The 19,382-nt window shown below is 38.1% G+C and overlaps 1 protein-coding gene across 1 annotated transcript in view; it reads right to left on the minus strand.

Annotated features, from left to right (window-relative positions):
• ODAD2 (outer dynein arm docking complex subunit 2) overlaps window positions 1–19,382 on the minus strand; it is a gene marked incomplete at its 5' end in the record, with an annotated part of 176,018 nt that overhangs the window by 51,911 nt on the left and 104,725 nt on the right. Inside the window, one exon of the mRNA XM_080812154.1 lies at window positions 675–863. Within this exon, the coding sequence (XP_080668280.1) occupies window positions 675–863 (189 nt within the window). The remainder of the gene's footprint in view (window positions 1–674; window positions 864–19,382) is intronic.

Genomic DNA, 19,382 nt, shown 5'->3' on the forward strand with positions numbered 1-19,382 from the left:
GATTGAGGCAACAACTTGGTGTCCTTAACTGAATCTGGCAGTTATTCTTAGGAACTCAGTGTCAGACTAGCCCTAAAAAGTCTTCTAAACCAAGTATCCTTTCAGTGACTGAATTTCTGCTCTATGATTTTCCTGCCAAGAGGTAGCCCAAGCTATGCTCAAATACCTCTGGTCATGGTGAAGTCATTATCTCTCAAAGCTGCTTATTCTATCTGGCACAGCTTTGGATAAATAATACAGTGGTTGCCAAAGTCTCCCAGCCCAAGAATGCCTTCAATCCAAGCTTGCTAAGCCTGGGGAGGAGTTTTTAACTTCTATAGTTGGTATGAATAGTTATCTTAAGGATAATGATAACGATGGTGGTGATGGAAGAGGATAGTTAACACTTCTACAATAACTTTTATATTTGCCACCACTTTACAACTTGCCAGTAACAAATAAAAAAACAGCCTCTGTTTTCTAAGGATCTTGCATATTAAATTGTACCATTAGAATACACTTTCACATTGATTATTGTCAGAGAAATTAAATGAGGTGACCAAAATCTCATACCTCATAGGTGATGGATTTTAAGCTTGAATCCAGGTCTCTGGACTCTAAGCTTATTGTTTTTACCAATACACCATGATATCTTACGATAATACACATTTAAAATGAAAGGGTGTGTTACTTACTGTATTTGCTAGTTTGGACAATAAAGGGACAACTCCATGATCTGTAATTACAGCTAAATTTTCTTGATCTTTTGCTATATTGGTAATAGCAGCACATACACTTGCCAAAACTTCTTTATTATCCGATTTCAGTAAGTTGACAACAAGTTCCAAACCACCAACAAAGGAACGAACCATTTCTCCAGCATCCTAGAGAAAATTAAAAACAAAAGATGTCATCAAAAATAATTTTGATCAGCATTTTTTAAGCAAAAAGTAACGATAAGGCTGTGAGGTACACCTTTGGCATAAAAAACAAATTCAGTTTATTTATTATATGTGATTTCTGTGTATGTATGTATATGTATATATATACAATTCAGTTTCAACAGATATTTATTGAACAACTATTATGTGAGAGTTACTATGGTAACTGCTGGGGATATAGAAATTATCAAAATACAGTTGTCTTATTATTTGTTGTAGTTATGTCTTATATATTTGTCACAAAAACTGAATTAGTAAATACTAAACCACTATTTCTAGGGGAAATGCAGCATTAGGTTCCTGTGAGCCTCTGGCCACAAATTTTTCAACTGATCAATGTATAACCTTTTTTTTTTTTTTTAAAGATTTTTACTTATTTATTTGAGAGAGAGAGATCACAAATATGCAGAGAGGCAGGCAGAGAGAGGGGGGGGGGAAGCAGGCTCCCTGCCGAGCAGAGAGCCCGATGCGGGGCTCGATTCCAGGACCCTGAGATCATGACCTGAGCCGAAGGCAGAGGCTTTTAACCCACTGAGCCACCCAGGTGCCCCTATATAACCTTGTTTTATGTGTGTTTCTGCTTAAAGATGTCTTGTCTTAAATAATATTAATTCATTAACATTGAACTCATAGACACCACACTATAAGTCATGCCTGAAGGGGGTTTATCTAACACACGAATTTAGGAACACTAGAGAGCACTTGGGTACTACATGTGGGCACCATGTCAAATAGTGAAATCACCAACAAAACCCAGAGAGATACGAGAAATGTGGTATTAAGTAGACTACAGAGTGGGTGCTTGTTAATAATATGAGAGCTAAAACAAACGGCAGAGTGTCATCTTTTCAGCCCCAGCTGAGAACATGCATTTTGGGTCACCCAAATTTTTCATCTCTGTGTGCATGTTCAAGAATGACCACAGAGGTGCTGTGGATATTAATTGGGGGATGACAGAGATTTTAGCAAGTAGGCAAAAATTCCCAAACCAAATACATGAATATGGATTGATTGTGTATACTCTTTTGCAATTATGTTGCTTGCAATCCAGTGGGGAGTGGGGACATTAAGAAATATGTATAATGGGGACACCAGGGTGGCTCAGTCGGTTAAGTGACAGACTTGATTTTGGCTCGGGTCACGATCTCAAGGTCATGAGATAGAGCCCTGCATTGTACTCCACACTCAGCGGGTAGTCTTCTCGAAGTTTCTCTCCCTCTGCCCCTCCTCCCATTCTCTCTCTGAAATAAATAAATCTTTAAAAATAAAGAAATACACATAATGAACAGCACTAAGAGGAAAGATTCAAGGACGGCCCCCCAAGAGGAAAGATTCAAGGACGGCCCCCCAAGAGGAAAGATTCAAGGACGGCCCCCCAAGAGGATGTTTGTAAATGAAGTCTAAAAGATGAGGAGTTACCAGTGGTGAAGGGGGTTCAGGGTGGAGGAATCATCATGAAACAGACCTGAGAATCAGAGGAGGGAACTTTTTTTTTCTTTCTTAGTGCAGAGTAGCATAAGTAAGAAAGGGAGAATAGGAGAAAATGAGACTTACTGAGACCTTGATGGGTCTTCACTGCATGCCTTGGTAGAAAGTATGGAGTTAATTTTAAGGGCACAAGAAAGCCACTGAGAAGGTTTAAGTGTGTGTGTAGTGGGGGGGAGGGGGAAGGGGATTTTATCAATTTTGTATCACCATAGATCTCTCAGAATTGGATTTGCGTTTGGGGCAAAGCCTGGTGCTGGGAACTCGGAGGCTATTTCATGAAGTTCAGATGAGAGGTGGTAGAAGTTTGGAAGGAGGTTACGGTCTAGACCTGGAGGAAAGGGTGTGGATTTGTGTGCGCTGACTGGAGAAGATAAGGACCAGTGACTCAATGACGATTCCAGTTTCTGGCTTGACCTAATGGCGCTAATGTTGGCAAGACAGGGTGTTGTTTTGTTTTCTTGGGGTGAGAAAGGATGGTACTTGATATCAGAGGCCCAATTTGGATGAAATGCCTGCAAAACCTTTATGAGGAGACAGCCAGAAGGAAGTCAGTTGGATATATGTGTTTGGAGCTCAGGAAAGGAAACCAGGATGGAGTCATAGATTTGGAAGTCATCAGCATAAAGACTGTAACTGAAGTAATGCATGAGAGAGGTGGGGAGTGAGGGAGAAGCAGGTTCTCTGTGCCAGGGCTGCAAGTGTGGGCAGGAAAGGAATTTGTCAGAGGAACCTGAAAACAGATTGTTGCTCAGAAATCCTCACCTCCCCTAATGTATGATGGTGGCTGGTGATGTCCAATTATTTGGCTCCATAGCTTTCTCAAGTAACAAAAATTAATATCTTTTGAATGCTAATTATATCTTGGGCACTTTGCATAAATTGTTAGATATTATTTCCATTTTATATTTAAAAAACTGAGGTTTCAAAGATGTTGAACCACATAGACTGTATCCCTCAAGGGGCCATGTTATAGTAAACTTAGTGAACTTTATAATCATAAATCTGAACATCTCATCCCCATAACCTCCAAATTCTTCCACTGCTCTCCCCTGCCCTTAGGATAAAATCCAAACTCCACATGATGTTTGTGCCCGTGGCTTCCTTGTCTCACCTTCTATACCTTGATCCCACTTCTCTAACCACACACACAAGCCCTAAGACAGGGTCTCCCCACCCCCCACCCCCCAACCCCTCACCCTGGAGTTAATAATCAGAATCCCAACACTCATTCTCTGGGAATATGGTTCATTAAGTCTGGGGTAGGGCCTATATATATATATTTTTTTTATTTTAAAAATCTCTTCTGTGATTCTAAACTTCAGCCAGTATTGGGAACATTGCTTATGCATCAGTCCTTCAAGTTCATGTCCTCAAACATGCCACTTGCAGATCTCCATGTCTTTGCATATGGCTTTTGGTCTATTTTCCCACTAGTGTGGGACTTTCCATGTGGTCTCAGCTACTGACTAAGGTACGATTCCCTTTAAGGAGCTTTCTTGAACTTTGAGTGTGGGTTGAGCTGTTCTATATTATAGTACTTCCTACTGTCTGCCTTCGTGGCTTATTTATTTGCCTTTGACCTAGAACATACGTTCCAGGAGGGCAGGGACACTTTTCTGTCTTGTTTATTGTTGTATGCCCAGTTTCTGTGAAAGTTTCTATGCCAGTTTCTAGAAACGACACTGACTTAATTTGTAAACTCACAGCTACAAAAGGAAGCTTTTGCCAAGGACATAACAAACCAAACCAAACCGAAGTTCTAGTGAATGGTGAATGATAGACCCCAGGCAGGTTCATCCCAAATATAAGTAGAAAGCATCTTCTCCACAACACACTTCCTCTCCTGATTGCTATGGGAAGTGTGTGAGCAATATTACTGGCCCGTGCTCTCAGTATCACATTTAAATACAATCTCTGCTAAGACATACTTTTATATTCTGATGTATTAATAAAATTATTTTGAAAATATTTGCCATTTTCCCTAAAATTCTACAATAAAGCTTTTTATATAAAACAAAAGGAATGATGATACTTTCAATTGTATTCTACACTGCCACCTTACTACACTTCTGTACACTAGGATGCAACCAAGTCAAAAGATTGAAAGAGTTAATCTATTAACCTTCAGTCAAATAGCCCACGTAATTTAGTCCAAACGGCCCTTTTGAAGCACTTAGTGCTTAGCTGCTTAGCGGTAGTTGTTGTAGTACTCTTTCCATGTTGTAGATGAGGAAAATCTTAGAGAAATAAATTAATATGTGACAAGTGAAATGAAAAATGGCAGAGAAGGATCTGAATCCATGTCTGTCTGACCCCAAAGCCACTCCACAATACTGCAATTACGTGAATCCCAACCACACACTCGGCCCCGGTGAAATAAAATTCATAATCCTAACCATATCCTTGGTCCAGATGCACATGGAAACTCAAAGGAAAAAAAATGGCTTTTAGAATTTCAGGGAACTTCAAAATGTAGCCCCTGAACTCCACTTTTCAGATGATGTTATTTGTGTCAGTAAGCTAATACACTTGTCAGTTATGGAATTACAAAACAAATTCTTTTTCTTAAGAAAGACTGGAGAAATTGCAGGAAGATGTTGGTGGCATATTCTTTGAATCTCCCTAGGAAAACAGAGAAATTAGTGGCAGCAAAATAAAAACACAGAAATGCTAGGTGACAAGTTATCTTTATGGACCCTCAAGTACAAACAGATTGGGACAAACTACCAAAGCTACATGGTCTAAGAAATCAGAAGACTGCAGAGAGAAGGCAGAATGACTTGTGAAGGCTGTAGAACCAGGGAGCTCAGTCTGCCATTAGGTCTCCCTGGAAAGTTCTGGAAAGCTCAGGAATAGCACAATGGACTTACCAGGCTCTGATTAATGGATAAGACCAAAATGCCCCCAGGTTTGACAGTGCTGGAGCATTCTATGGTCTGAGTTCTCTGCATTTGCAGTACTACCAACTGAAGGCTCCTTCTGGGTTGAAGCCCCATACCAAAGAGGAACTCCTGGGAGTTGCATCCAAACAGAACAGGGCAAGGACAATGGGATGAAGGAATGATAGACACCAGGTAAAAAGAGAGGAGAGGAGCAAAGGAGTCTGAGTCTACTCTCCATCCTTGGGAAAATAACAGAAGTGGGATCTTGAGAAGCATGAAATTAGAAATGAAACTCTGGCCCACATCTCCCTCCTAAAACAACGTGAAAACTTATTTCAATTAGCTGAAAGAAAATCACAGAAGCAATGGAAAGAAAATATCAATTAGAATTATCAAAGCTCATAAGTTAAGTGATTAATCAAGAAAAAAAAAACCCCAGGTTTTAAAGGCAGGTGAAACCCATCCACAAAGAATTAGAAATGGAAGAAAAATTCATTTTGAAAATGAAGAGCAAATTGGAAGAAGTACAAAAATGAACATACATAATGGGTAATATCTTTAAATAAATAGGATATGTGAAGAATCTGAAATGATGGGGAGAAAGCTAACAAAAAATTCAAAGACTAGGCAGAGAAAATAACATACATATAGTGAGTTCTTAAGAAGGAAACAAAGCAATATAATAGAGCAAAATTTTAAAACTATGATTCAAAACTCTTCTCCTGAAATAAATAAAACCTGAGAATATATTTAAAAGTCACCCTATATACCTGGGGAAATAGGCCCAAGAATGTACTAACATAGAGAAATATTCTAGTACAACTGCTGGACATTAATAAAAAAGAAAAAAATTATTTGCTCATCGAGGCAAACAGACCAAGTTACTTGTCAGGGAAAGGATAAGATATTATCTTAAGCCTTTTCAGCAGCAGTGTTTTTATGCAGAGGGAAAGGGAGTAATGTATGTAAGCAACCTCAAGAGAAAATGTGAATCAATGTTCTAGTATCCAGCCCAAATGACCTTCAACTATAAAACTGTTATAAACATGGAAGACTCCAGGGGATGTTTTAACACAGGCCCGTCTGAGAAATCGACTCGAAATTGACTCTCAGATCTCCAAAGAGACTAGAAAGACATCAAGGACAGGACGGCAGATTTCCTAAAATGCCCTTCTGGCTTCATTTCCTTCTGGATGAGGTTTAAATCATTAGCATGATTCAAGTATTTTCCCAGTTTGGCTCAACCTCACCCTCTGGTCATATTTCACATTGTACCCCCCCCTTTTAAAAAAGATTTTATTTATTTATTTGAAAGAGAGAATGAGAGAGAGAGAGAGAGAGAGGCATGAGAAGGGGGAGGGTCAGAGGGAGAAGCAGACTCCCTGCCAAGCAGGGAGCCCGATGCGGGACTGGATCCTGGGACTCCAGGATCATGAGCTGAGCTGAAGGCAGTGGCTTAACCAACTGAGCCACCCAGGCACCCCCATTGTACCCTTTTATATAAACTATATTGCAGCCCCTAGGATTACTGGTATTCCTAAAGTGCCATGTTGTTGTACATCTTTGGCTACATCATTTTCTTTACCTGGGTGCCCTTCTAAACTCCTAGAAACTCCTACTCAGTTCTGAACTGACTCCTTTTAATAGTAGCTTAAATAACATTTCCTCCATAAAATCCACTCCCCTCCCCTTCTCAGTGTGGTTCACTCCCTCCCCTTCACATTCCTATAGATGTTTTTCTCCAAAATAAATTCCCTCATTCTCTCATATTTGCCAAGGCTTGATTTTGTTTGGGTGTCTAACTCTCACACAGAAGCACCTGCAAAAAGCGCTTCTATACCCCAGAGGTAAAACTCGACTGGCTTAAGCCTATCACAGAAGTCTCATTCCCTCTGCCATTGTTTGTTTAGTGGTGGGCTAGATATGGCCCAATGATGGCCAGAGAGTTCTGAGATGATGTCTCCTAGGAATTTTCTAGAAGTTTTAAGGACTAATCACAGGTCACACTGATAATGGCAGAGCAGAAAGAGGAAAACAACCTGGGGTCTTTGATGACATTGTTGAGCTGTTGAATCAACCAGGCCCCAAATCTGCTTTGTCCATTTAAAACCAAAGGCATCCTGTAGCCACATTTTTCATTCTATTGTAATTGTTTTCTACTGGCTCCTTTCCCTATGAATTTGTAAGCTTTTCCAGAACAGAGCCGCCTGGTCTTGTTCTTTGACTCTCATTTGGAATATGGTCTAATGTCGGTTACACAGTAGACTCCAATAAATGTTTGCTGAATTGTGAAAAAATAAAAGTAATGAGGGGACTATGACTTTAAGATCCTTGGCCACAGTCCCAAATGCTAAAAAAAAAAAAAAAAGGCATTAATTATGTATTAATAATGTAACTATGTAAAAGGAATATAAATGGGTAAGGCCAATTCAACCCCATGGTCTAGTGACTTCCTGGTTGTCTCACTGCTTTATCAGTAGAGACAGTGAGTCACAGCACTGGGGACGTACTGGGAGAAGTAACAAAAGTGATCACATCTGCTTCTGCTCCAAGAACTTCCTAAGGTGCATGGTATGAGATAGAGGAAGCCAAAGTCGCAATGAGATCATGGGCATGGCTCACCGAGGTCTTGTAATGTTTACAATCTGGGACAGTGAAATGTTAGACTCAAGCCCACGGGTCCTGCCAAAGTTTGTTTATTTGTTTGGAAGGTGAGACATCTCTCTCTCTCTCTCTCTCTCTCTAACTTTTTAGATTTAAAGATTCTAAACATATGACATCTTGCCTCACATAGTTTCTATGGAAAGGGAGACAGTATATTTGAGGATGGAAAAAGTAATTATTCTGCCAAAACTGTCTTTCACTAATGCTAAACGACTGGGCAAATTCAACACATTTTCCACCTTCTCACATATCTTAAAAACTAGTCTTTGCCAATTCGCCACTGGTGCGATACTGGTTGTGCACAATTCAAATTTTCATCTTTAATGCAAAAACCCCCAGATAGAATAATAATAGTAATAATAATGACAACAGTCTAGCGTTTCGCAGTTTACTAAGGCCTTCCACATAGGTATCTCTTCAGATCCTCACACCTCTGCCTTCGGGAGGCATGAAATCCCCATTTTACAGATGGGAAGGGTCAAGGTTTATGAATAATTAGTAACAAAACTAAAAATTAACCTTATGTTGCCCGATTTCTCATTTTCGCTCTATACTGTGTGCTTAGACTTGGAAGTGCCAACAATTCTATTTACCAGATTAGACCTAGTTTATAAACAAAAGACTCTTTACAATTTAGAGGGCTAATAATTCCAAAGAGATGAAGCTATTTTGCCAATGACAGTTCATGAGACAAACAAAAACAGTAACTGAAAGAGAGAATATGAAGCACCTTTATACTGTTATTCAAGTAAAGCTGGAATGGATGAATAAGTAGGAAAATGTGTCACATTCAAATTAACCAAAATCAAGTCAAATACACAAAATAGGACCAAAAATGTAAAGTAACAAAATACTTTTGGTTAAAATTCAACTAATAGGAAAATATTAAGGCCTTATTTACAGATTGATGAATAAAACAGAAAATTGGATGTTTTGGCATAGAGCAATTAAACTAATGGGTATGAAATTCCTTCTTTTGCCTCCAGCGAAAAGAACTGGCAGTTTTCTGATGAGGTGAGATATACATAATGCAACTTTAAAGCACATACAAGGCAAGCGTAACATGACTTAAGAACAAAAATTTTTAACCAGAAGGGCTATAAAAACACTGTTTTGTGCCATACAGAGACCATACAATGCATAATACAGTATTTGAAAAAGATTTAAAAATAGCACATTGCATATAAAAAATTCCAAAAATGCTACATTCACATTGGAACAGCATGTCAGGGAAACCAAAACTGAACTGGCAAATCTTGTCCTAAAAGTATATTCATTCTATCAAATGCTTTTAAAATTCTAAATACAACATATATACAGAAGAATAGACTGTTTGTGTGGTTCTATCACAGTAAGATCCTTGTTCTGTTTCTAGGAGTTAACAAGTCCCACATCTTAAAACAAATTACTGATTTAGAACTATCTTACATTTTCAAATGTAGTTCTTCAAAAATCAGAGTTAGGATATCATTTATTACCTTTTTCATTCTGAACTGAAGGAAAAGTAAATTAATTTCAGGTAAAATAAATGAATCAGTACTCATAGTGTAGACTTACATAGGTGAAAATGCATTGTACTTTGAGGGTAGCATTATCAAATTAAATCACAAAAAATAAAGAGAATAAATGTAATGGTTCTGATTTTCTTTACTTCTCTAGCCTAATTTAAGATAATTTTCTTAGGCATCACAGAGAACTGTGATTTTCCCATTTTACTATGTCCTATGTTGATACTGTTTTAGATACAATATTCTGTTAATGAGGAGGTCTAAATAGTGAGAAACTATTGTGTACCCAGAGGTTTAGAGAGTTAATTAAATGACATTCTTAACCAATGATGTCTTTTTTTAAAAAAGATTTTATTTATTTATTTGACAGAGAGAACAGCGAGAGAAGGAGCACAAGCAGGGTGAGTGGAAGAGGGAGAAGCATTCGGCCCACCAAGCAGGGAGCCCGATGTGGGGCTCGATCCCAGGACCCTGGGATCATGACCTGAGGAAGAAGGCAGATGCTTAATGACAGAGCCACCCAGTTGCCCCACCAATGCTGTCTTTGAAAAAAGCGTATAAATAGTACAAGGAACTGAACAAATGTAAGTCATTTTATTATGAAATAGCTATTACATGGATCTGCGTGTGCCTATATCTATGCATATATGTATATATATTGAATTTTTTTTTGAATTGTTGGTCTACTCTTTTCATTTCATGGGTACAGGTCTGTGATTCATCAGTCTTACACAATTCACAGTGCTCACTACAGCACATACCTTCCCAATCAATGTCCATGATCCAGCCATCCTATCCCTCTTACCCACCTCCACTCCAGCAACCCTCATTTTGTTTCCTGACATTAAAAGTCTCCTGTGATTTGTCTCCCTCTCTGGTTTTGTCTTATTTCATTTTTCCCTCCCTTCCCCTATGATCCTCTGTCTTATCTCTCCAATTCCTCATATCAGTGAGGTCATACTATAGTTGTCTTTTTCTGATTGACTTATTTCATTCAGCCTAATACCCTCTAGTTCCATACACATCATTGCAAATGACAAAATTTCATTTTTTAATGACGGCATAATACTGATTCGCTATTGTGGACATTGCCTTTATAAACATTGGATGCATGTACCCCTTCAGTTCACTACATTTGTATCTTTGGGGTGAATACCCATCTTTGGGGTGAATACCCAGCAATTGCTGGGTCATAGGTAGTAATATTTTCGACTTTTTGAGGAATTTCCATACTGTTTTCCAGACTGTCTATTACCAGCTTGCATTCCCAACAACAGTGTAGGAGGGTTGCCATTTCTCCACATCCCGGAAAACAGCTGTCATTTCCACAGTTGTTAATTTTAGACCTTCTGACTGGTGTGAGGTGGTATCTCACTGTGGTTTTGATTTGTATTTCCCTGGTGCTGAGTGATGTTGAGCACTTTGTCACCTATCTGTTCGCCATTTGGATGACTTCCTTGCAGAAATGTCTGTTCATGTCTTCTGCCCATTTCCTGATTGGATTATTTGTTCTTTGGGTGTTGAGATTGATAAGTTCTTTATAGATTTTGGATATTAGCCCTTTATCTGATATGTCGTTTGCAAATATCTTCTCCCATTCTGTCAGTTGTCTTTTGGTTTTGTTGACTGTTTCCTTTGCTGTGCAAAAGCTTTTGATCTTGATGAAGTCCCAGTAGTTCATTTTTGCCCTTGCTCTCCTTGCCTTTGGTGATATTTCTAGGAAGAAGTTACTGAGGCTGAGGTTGAAGAGTTTGTTGCCTATGTTGTCCTCAAGGATTTTGACAAATTCCTGTCTCACATTGAGGTCTTTCATCCATTTTGAGTCTATTTTTGTGTGTGGTGTAAGGAAATGATCCAGTTTCATTCTTCTGCATGAGGCTGTCCAATTTTTCCAACACCATTTGTTGAAGAGACTTTTTTTCTATTGCATATTCTTCCCTGCTTTGTTGAAGATTAGTTGACCGCAGAGTTGAGGGTCCATTTCTGTTCCATTCATCTGCATATCTGTTTTTGTGCCAGTACCATACTGTCTTGATGATTACAGCTTTGTAATAGAGCTTGGAGTCCAGAACAGCGATGCCACAAGCTTTGGCTTTCTTTTTCAACATTCTTCTAGCTATTTGGGGTCTTTTCTGGTTCCAAACAAATTTTACGATATGTGTTCCATTCCTTTGAAAAAAGTTGATGGTGTTTTGATAGGGATTGCATTAAATGTATAGATTGCTCTATGTAGCATAAACATTTTCACAATATTGGTTCTTCCAATGGAATGTTTTTCCATTTCTTTGTATCTTCCTCAATTTCCTTCACGAGTATTCTACAGTTTTCTGAGTACAGATTCTTTGCCTCTTTGGTTAGGCTTATTGCTAGGTATCTTATCATTTGGGGTGCAATTTAAATGGTGATCAACTCCTTAATTTCTCTTTCTTCTCTCTTGCTGTTGGTGTATAGAAATGCAACTGCTTTCTGTGCATTGATTTTATATCCTGACATTTTAATGAATTCCTGTATGAGTTCTAGCAGTTTTGGAGTGGAGTCTTTTGGGTTTTCCACATAAAGTATCATATCATCTGCAAAGAGTGAGAGTTTGTCTTCATTGCTGATTCAGATGCCTTTTATTTCTTTTTGTTGTCTGATTGCTGAGGCTAGGACTTCTAGTACTTAGCAGTGGTGAGAGTGGCCATCTCTGCCTTAAGGGAAAGGCTATCAGTTTTTCTGCAGTGAGAATGGTATTTGCTGTGGGTTTTCCATAGATGGCTTTTATGATTTTGAGGTATGTACGCTCTATCCCTACACTATGAAGAGTTTTGATCAAGAAAGGATGCTGTACTTTGTCGGATGGTTTTTCTGCATCTATTCAGAGTATCATATGGTTCTTTTTCTTTCTTTTATTAATATGTTGTATCATATTGATCGATTTGTGGACGTTGAACCAGGAAAGAATCCCACTTGGTCATGGTGAATAATTCTTTTAATATACTGTTGGATCCTATTGGCTAGTATTTTGGTGAAAATTTTTGCATCCATGTTCATCAGGGATATTGGTATATAATTCTTCTTTTTTATGGCATCTTTGTCTGGTTTTGGGATCAAGGTAATGCTGGCCTCATAAAATGAGTTTGGAAGTTTTCCTTCCATTTCTATTTTTTGAAACAGTTTCACAAGAATAGATATTAATTCTTCTTTAAATGTTTGGTAGAATTCCCCTGGGAAGCCATCTGGCTCTGGGTTCTTGTTTGTTGGGAGATTTTTGATGACTGCTTCAATCTCCTTACTAGTTATAGGTCTGTTCAGGTTTTCTATTTCTTCCTGGTTCAGTTTTGGTAGTTTATATATAGTATCTCTGGGAATGTATCCATTTCTTCCAGATTGTCAAATTTGCTGGTGTATAGTTGCTCATAATATGTTCTTATAATTGTTTGTATTTCTTTGGTATTGGTTGTGATCTCTCCTCTTTCATTCATGATTTTATTAATTTGGATCCTTTCTCTTTTCTTTTTGATAACTCTGGCCAGGGCTTTATCAATCTTATTAAGCATTTCAAAGAAGCTCCTGATGTCTTTGATCTGTTCTACTGTTCTTTGGTTTTTAGTTCATTGGTTTCTGCTCTGATCTTTATTATTTCTCTTCTGCTGGGTTTAGGCTTTCTTTGCTGTCCTTTCTCCAGCTCCTGTAGGTGTAGGGTTAGGTTGTATACTTGAGACCTTTCTTGTTTCTTGAGAAAGGCTTGTATTGCTATATACTTTCCTCTCAGGACCACCTTTGCTGCATCCCAAAGATTTTGAACAATTGTATTTTCATTTTCATATGTTTCCATGATTTTTAAAAATTCTTTAATTTCCTGGTTGACCCACTCATTCTTTAGTAGGATGCTTTTTAGCCTTCATGTATTTGAGTTCTTTCTAACTTTCTTCTTGTGATTGAGTTCTAGTTTCAAGGTATTGTGGTCTGAAAACATGCAGGGGATGATCCCAATCTTTTGGTGCCAGTTGAGATATGATTTATGACCCAGGATGTGATTTGTTCTGGTGAATGTTCCATGTGCACTAGAGAAGAATGTGTATTCTGTTGCTTTGGGATGGAATGTTCTGAATATATCTGTGAAGTTCATCTGGTCCAGTGTGTCATTTAAAGCCTTTATTTCCTTGATGATCTTTTGCTTAAATGATCTGTCCATTTCAGTAAAGGGTTTGTTAAATTCCCCTACTATTATTGTTTATCATTGATGTGTTTCTTTGATTTTGTTATTAATTGGTTTATATAGTTGGCTGCTCCCATGTTAGGGGCATAGATATTTACAATTGTTAGATCTTCTTGTTGTACAGATACTTTAAGTGTGATATAGTGTCCTTCCACATCTTTTATTATAGTCTTTGGCTTAAAATCTAATTTGTCTGATATGGGGATTGCCACCCCAACTTTCCTTTGATGTCCATTAGCATGGTAAATTGTTTTCCACCCCCTTACTCTAAATCTGGAGGTGTCTTTGGGTCTAAAATGAGTTTCTTGTAGACAGCATATTGGTGGGTCTTGTTTTTTCAACCATTCTGATACCCTGTGTCTTTTGATTGGGGAACTTTGCTCATTTGCACTCAGGGTAACTATTGAAAGATATGAATTTAGTGCCATTGTATTGCCTATATAAGGTGACTGTTACTGTATCTTGTCTCTCTTTATTTCCAGTCTGTGTTACTTTTAGGTTCTCTCTTTGCTTAGAGGATCCCTTCAATATTTCCTATAGGGCTGGTTTGGTGTTTGCAAGTTCTTTTAGCTTTTGTTTGTCCTGGAAGGTTTTTGTTTTTTTTGTTTTTTGTTTTTAATCTCTCCTTCTATTTTTCATGACAGCCTAGCTGGATATAGTATTCTTGGCTCCATATTTTTCTTGTGTAGTGCTCTGAATTTATCATGCCAGTTCTTTCTGGCCTGCCAGGTCTCTGTGGAATAGGTCTGCTGCCAGTCTAATGTTTCTACTGTTATAGGTTACAGATCTTTTGTCTCAGGCTGCTTTCAGGATTTTCTCTTTGTCTCTGAGACTTAAAAGTTTTACTATTAGATGTTGGGGTATTGACCTATTTTTATTGATATTGAGGGGGTTCTCTGTGCCTCCTGAATTTTGATGCCTGTTTCCTTCCCCAAATTATGGAAGTTCTCTGGTATAATTTGCTTCAATATACCTTCTGCCCCCCTCTCTTTCTTTTTCTTCTGGGATTCCAATTATTCTAATACTGTTTTGTCTTATGGTGTCACTTATGTCTCGAATTCTCCCCCTCATAATCTAGTAGTTGTTTATCTCTCTTTTTCTTAACTTCTTTATTCTCCATCATTTGGTCTTCTGTATCACAAATTCTGTCTTCTGTCTCATTTATCCTAACAGTCAGAGCCTCCATTTTTTATTGCACCTCATTAATAGCTTTTTTCATTTTGACCTGGTTGTATTTTAGTTCTTTTATTACTCCAGAAAGGGATTCTCTAGTATCTTCCATGTTTTCACACCCAGCAGTATCTTTATAATCATCATTCTGAACTCTAGTTCTGACATCTTATTAATATCTATATTAATTAGGTCCCTGGCAGTCAGTACTGCCTCTTGTTCTTTTTTTTTAGGTGGGTTTCTCCATTTTGTTATTTTGTCCAGAAAAGAATAGAAGAATGAGAGAACAAAATGCTAAAAGGATAACAATGACCCCAGAAAAATATACACTACACAAATCAGAAGAGACCTGAAACTGGGGAGGGTAGTTGTGGGAGAAAGGAAAAAAAAGAAAGAAAGATAGATAATCAGGATGGTGAAGAGAACAGAGCCACACACTAGAGTTTGGGTGTATTTTGGTCTTTTAGAAGAAACTGCCTCCCAAAAACTTAAAGAAAAACGTATATATATAAATATATATATATATATATATATACACAAAAAAAATAAGGGTAAATATGATGAAGGGATTGAATATGACTGTAATGATGAAAATTTAAAAAGATTTTAAAGAAGGAATTGGTGAATTGGTTGATAAAAGAAAGAAAGAAAAAAGAAAGGGAGAATGTGATCTGGCAAGAGTCTAGAAAAAAGCCATACACTAGATTTGGGATATTTTGGTCTGTTAGAAGAAACTGTATCTCAAAATTTTGAGAGAAAGAAAGAAAGGAAGAAATATATGTGTGTGTGTGTGTGTGTATGGTTAAATACAATGAAGGGATAGAATGACTATAAAAATGAAAACTAAAAAAGATTTTAGGAAAGGAATTTATAAGATGTTGGTTAAAATAGGAAAGAAGAAAAATTCAAGAAAAAATTAGAAAAAGAAGAAATAAAAAATTAAAAGAATTAACTTTGAAAGACTAAAGAATCATGGAGGAACGTCATGAATTTTATGTGCTATATTCCCATAGTGCTGAAGTTTTGCAGTTCTTATTGATCCGTAAACTTGGTCTTGGCTGGATATTCTTGCTGATCTTCTGGGGGAGGGGCCTGTTGCAGTGATTCTCAAATGTCTTTGCCCCAGGTGGAGTTGTACCACCCTTGCCAGGGGCCAGGCCAAGTAATCTTCTCGGGTTTGTTCTCAGTAGCTTTTGTTCCCTGAAAGCTTTCCATAAATCTTTGGAGGACGAGAATGAAAATGGCAGCCTCCCAATCTCTGGCCCTGGAGGAGCCAAGAGCTTGGGGCCCCCTTGTTCAGTGCACCCTCAGAGAGAAGCAGCCAATCCTTGTCTCCCTCATGTCCAGCCGGACTCCATGCTCACCTTGCCTGTGACCGAGCATTTCTGTCTCTGGGACATGATCCCATTTTGAATCTCGAAACCCAGCAGATTGCTGCAGCATGCTCCCGCACTGTTCCTCCCGGTGGAGGAAGGGGGGGTCTCCCCGGATCTGTGGGGTCCCTGCTCGAAGAGCAGTGGCCCCATAGTGCTGCAGATCTCAGTTTATAGCAACCCTGAGCTGAGAACCCAGTCCTCAGCTAGGTTTTGCAGCCAGCTTCCCCACTCTGATACTTGGGACCTCTGCCACACTAAGGCACCCCCAGTCTTTCTGTGACCCTGAAGGTCCTGAGACTACACTGTCCCACTGAGGGCTCCACCTCCCACTTGGCCACTAGAGTGACATCCATCCGTGAAGCAGACTTCTGAAAGTTCCAATTTTGTCCTCCGCTGCTCTGTCACTTGCTGGTAGCTTGCTGACGGAGCCCTCCCCCCTCACCATGGTCTGTCTTCCCAAATGTCACCTCTGATTCACTTCTCCACATGTCCTACCTTCCAGAAAGTGGTTGCTTTTCTGTTCATAGAATTGCTTCTCTTCTTTTCTTTGATCTCCTGTTGAGTTTGTAGGTGTCCAGAATGGTTTGATAACTCTCTAACTAAATTCCTGGGACTAGACAAAATTTACGTCTCCTACTCCTCTGCCATCTTGCTCCTCCCCCTACTTAATTTTTTAATATTAAATATATTGGGAACTTTTTCCCACTTGTACTCAATAACACACAGATTAAAATGAGTAAAGCAGTTTCAGGTCAAGGTCCAGTCGGATGCCTCCAAAGAGCAAGTTGTGTGGACCAGCTTAAGAAAAACACTTGAGACCATAATCTTGACAGAAAAAAAAGTCTAACTATATGAAATACTATACTCTAAAAAACCCAAGAGTCTTCCATTTATGGAGAGCCTGTTTTCTAAAAGTTTACTTGTTGGGTCTATTACATCACATTTTTCTGTAAATATGTGGTTAATATCTCAGTTTGACAAATAAGAATCCATTTAACTCATAATGAATCTGAAATATAACATACTAACTATAACCAATCCTCGTTTTCATGCATGTTCTAATATTTGAGGCCAGATATCTTATCTCCTTCATCTTCTGTGATGTGTATTTTTAACCAATTTTCACGTGAAATGATTTTCTTAGGTCTCCCCCCTCTGTTGTCAAAGTTTCTCTTAAAACACACCCAGAGTTTAACACAATTCCAGATGCGGTCTGACTAGAGCAGAGCACATTGGAATTCTTATCTTTCATGAAGTAGACACATTACTTCTGCTAGTGTGGCCAACCACATGCACTATTGCAGGAATTACTTTACCCTATTTGTTCACATTAAGCTTTGAAGTCAGCCCAAATACCTATATCTTTTCTAAGTGGATTATTATGCAGCCAGTACTCCCACATCCTGCATTTATGGGATTTCCAGCTTCCTTTTATTGCATAAATTGGATTGAACAATTTTCATATAAAATAGATAAGATTTTAGATGTAAATTTCACTTTGTAAAAGGGAATTTCTATGTAAAACTTAGAGAAACTAAGCAAACCACCTGGCTATTTTGAGGTAACTAGTTTATCTAAGCATTCTTATGTTTAAAAAAATTCCTTAGGGAGATATAAAATATAGTTTTTGAGGCAGTAGTTCTCACACTGTGTTGTACATTAGGATTCCAAAGGAAATTTTTAACTTTCTCTAAGCTCAGGTTGGACCTCATACCAATTAAATCAAAATTATCGTGGTGGGGATCCAGCATCCATACATAGCTCTAGGTGGCCCCAGTATACACCAAAGTTTGAGAACCACTGGTTTAAAAGTTTAAGTCATATGGTGAGAATACCTGGGGGCACATTCCAGTTTCATCATTATTAGCTATAAGATTTTGAGCAAGCTATATAACTTCGTTAACTTCTCTTTCATCATCTCTGAAATGGAGCTAATATTATTTCTCTCTTGAGGGTTGTTAAAAGGATACATATAAAACATATAACAAGGTTCTTGGCATATTATAATAGCTGTTCCTACTGTTATATTTTCTAATATTTTGAGAATGTATATGTTACCAATAGTTTGCACAACAAAATATCAAATTAAGGAATAACCACTTGGAATTTATTTGATTTCACAAGTCATTCACCCTTATGAATATATTCAATATACATAACTCAGCAACATATTTAGTACATGTTCAGTCCTGTTTAAAACCCAAAAATGAGTTGGGTTTTACAGTACATCCTTGGTTGTTATTAGATAATAAATCTAGTTTATTTATATCATTAAAACCACTTTCATTCATGCATTCATTCATTTGGCAAATTAGGACCCTCAGAAATATTAAGATATTATTTTATGTTGTGGGATTCAAAAATAAATAATTTGGTTTCACATTATAATCACCTGGAGTAATTTTTTAAAAGATTTATTTATTTATTTTAGAGACAGAGAGCAAAAGAAAGAGGGTGCACATGCGGGGTGGGGCGTTGGGGAGAGGGAGAGAGAGAATCTCAAGCAGATTCCCTACTGAGGACAGAGCCCCGTCCTAGGATTTTGTGATCATGACCTGAGCTGAACTCAAGAGTCAGATGCTTAACTGACTGAGATACCCAGGCGCCTCACTTGGAGAGGATTTTTTTTTGCAGTATGAATGCCTAGACCTCAATTTCAATATAGAGAATATATATAGAATGGGGATGGGGCTCTTGCCCCATCTTTTTTAAAACTCTTGAAGGTAAGGTGTATCTAGAATAGAGAATAATTGATGTGCACAATTCAGATTGTGTTGTTATTACTTACAGGGTCAGAGCATTGGTGGTGATCTCAAGTGCCCACATTTAGTTTAAAACTAGAGGAGAGCGGACACTTCTGGAATCTTCTCTAACAAGAATTAGAACACTAGCAAAAATCAGCAAACGTAATTTTTTCAGAACTCTAGAATTTAATGAAAAGCTTATAACTCATCGTGTTTATGCAAGAAAAGTGGCTGAATCTCAGTAAGAACAGTGAGCTTCTGGCATTTAAAAACCTTCCCTATTCTCACCTCTCTCACTCCAGGTTAGTAGTAGCCTTGAAACCATGCTTCTGGGAAAACCTTCAGCCTAGCAGCCATAGGAGGGGAAGAATGGGTTTGGAGCTCCTCCCAAAACCCTCCATTCCAACAGAATGGTTGCAATTTGCCTTG

Source organism: Martes martes, assembly GCF_963455335.1.
Source record: "Martes martes genome assembly, chromosome: 8".
In the NCBI taxonomy this organism is placed as follows: domain Eukaryota; kingdom Metazoa; phylum Chordata; class Mammalia; order Carnivora; family Mustelidae; genus Martes; species Martes martes.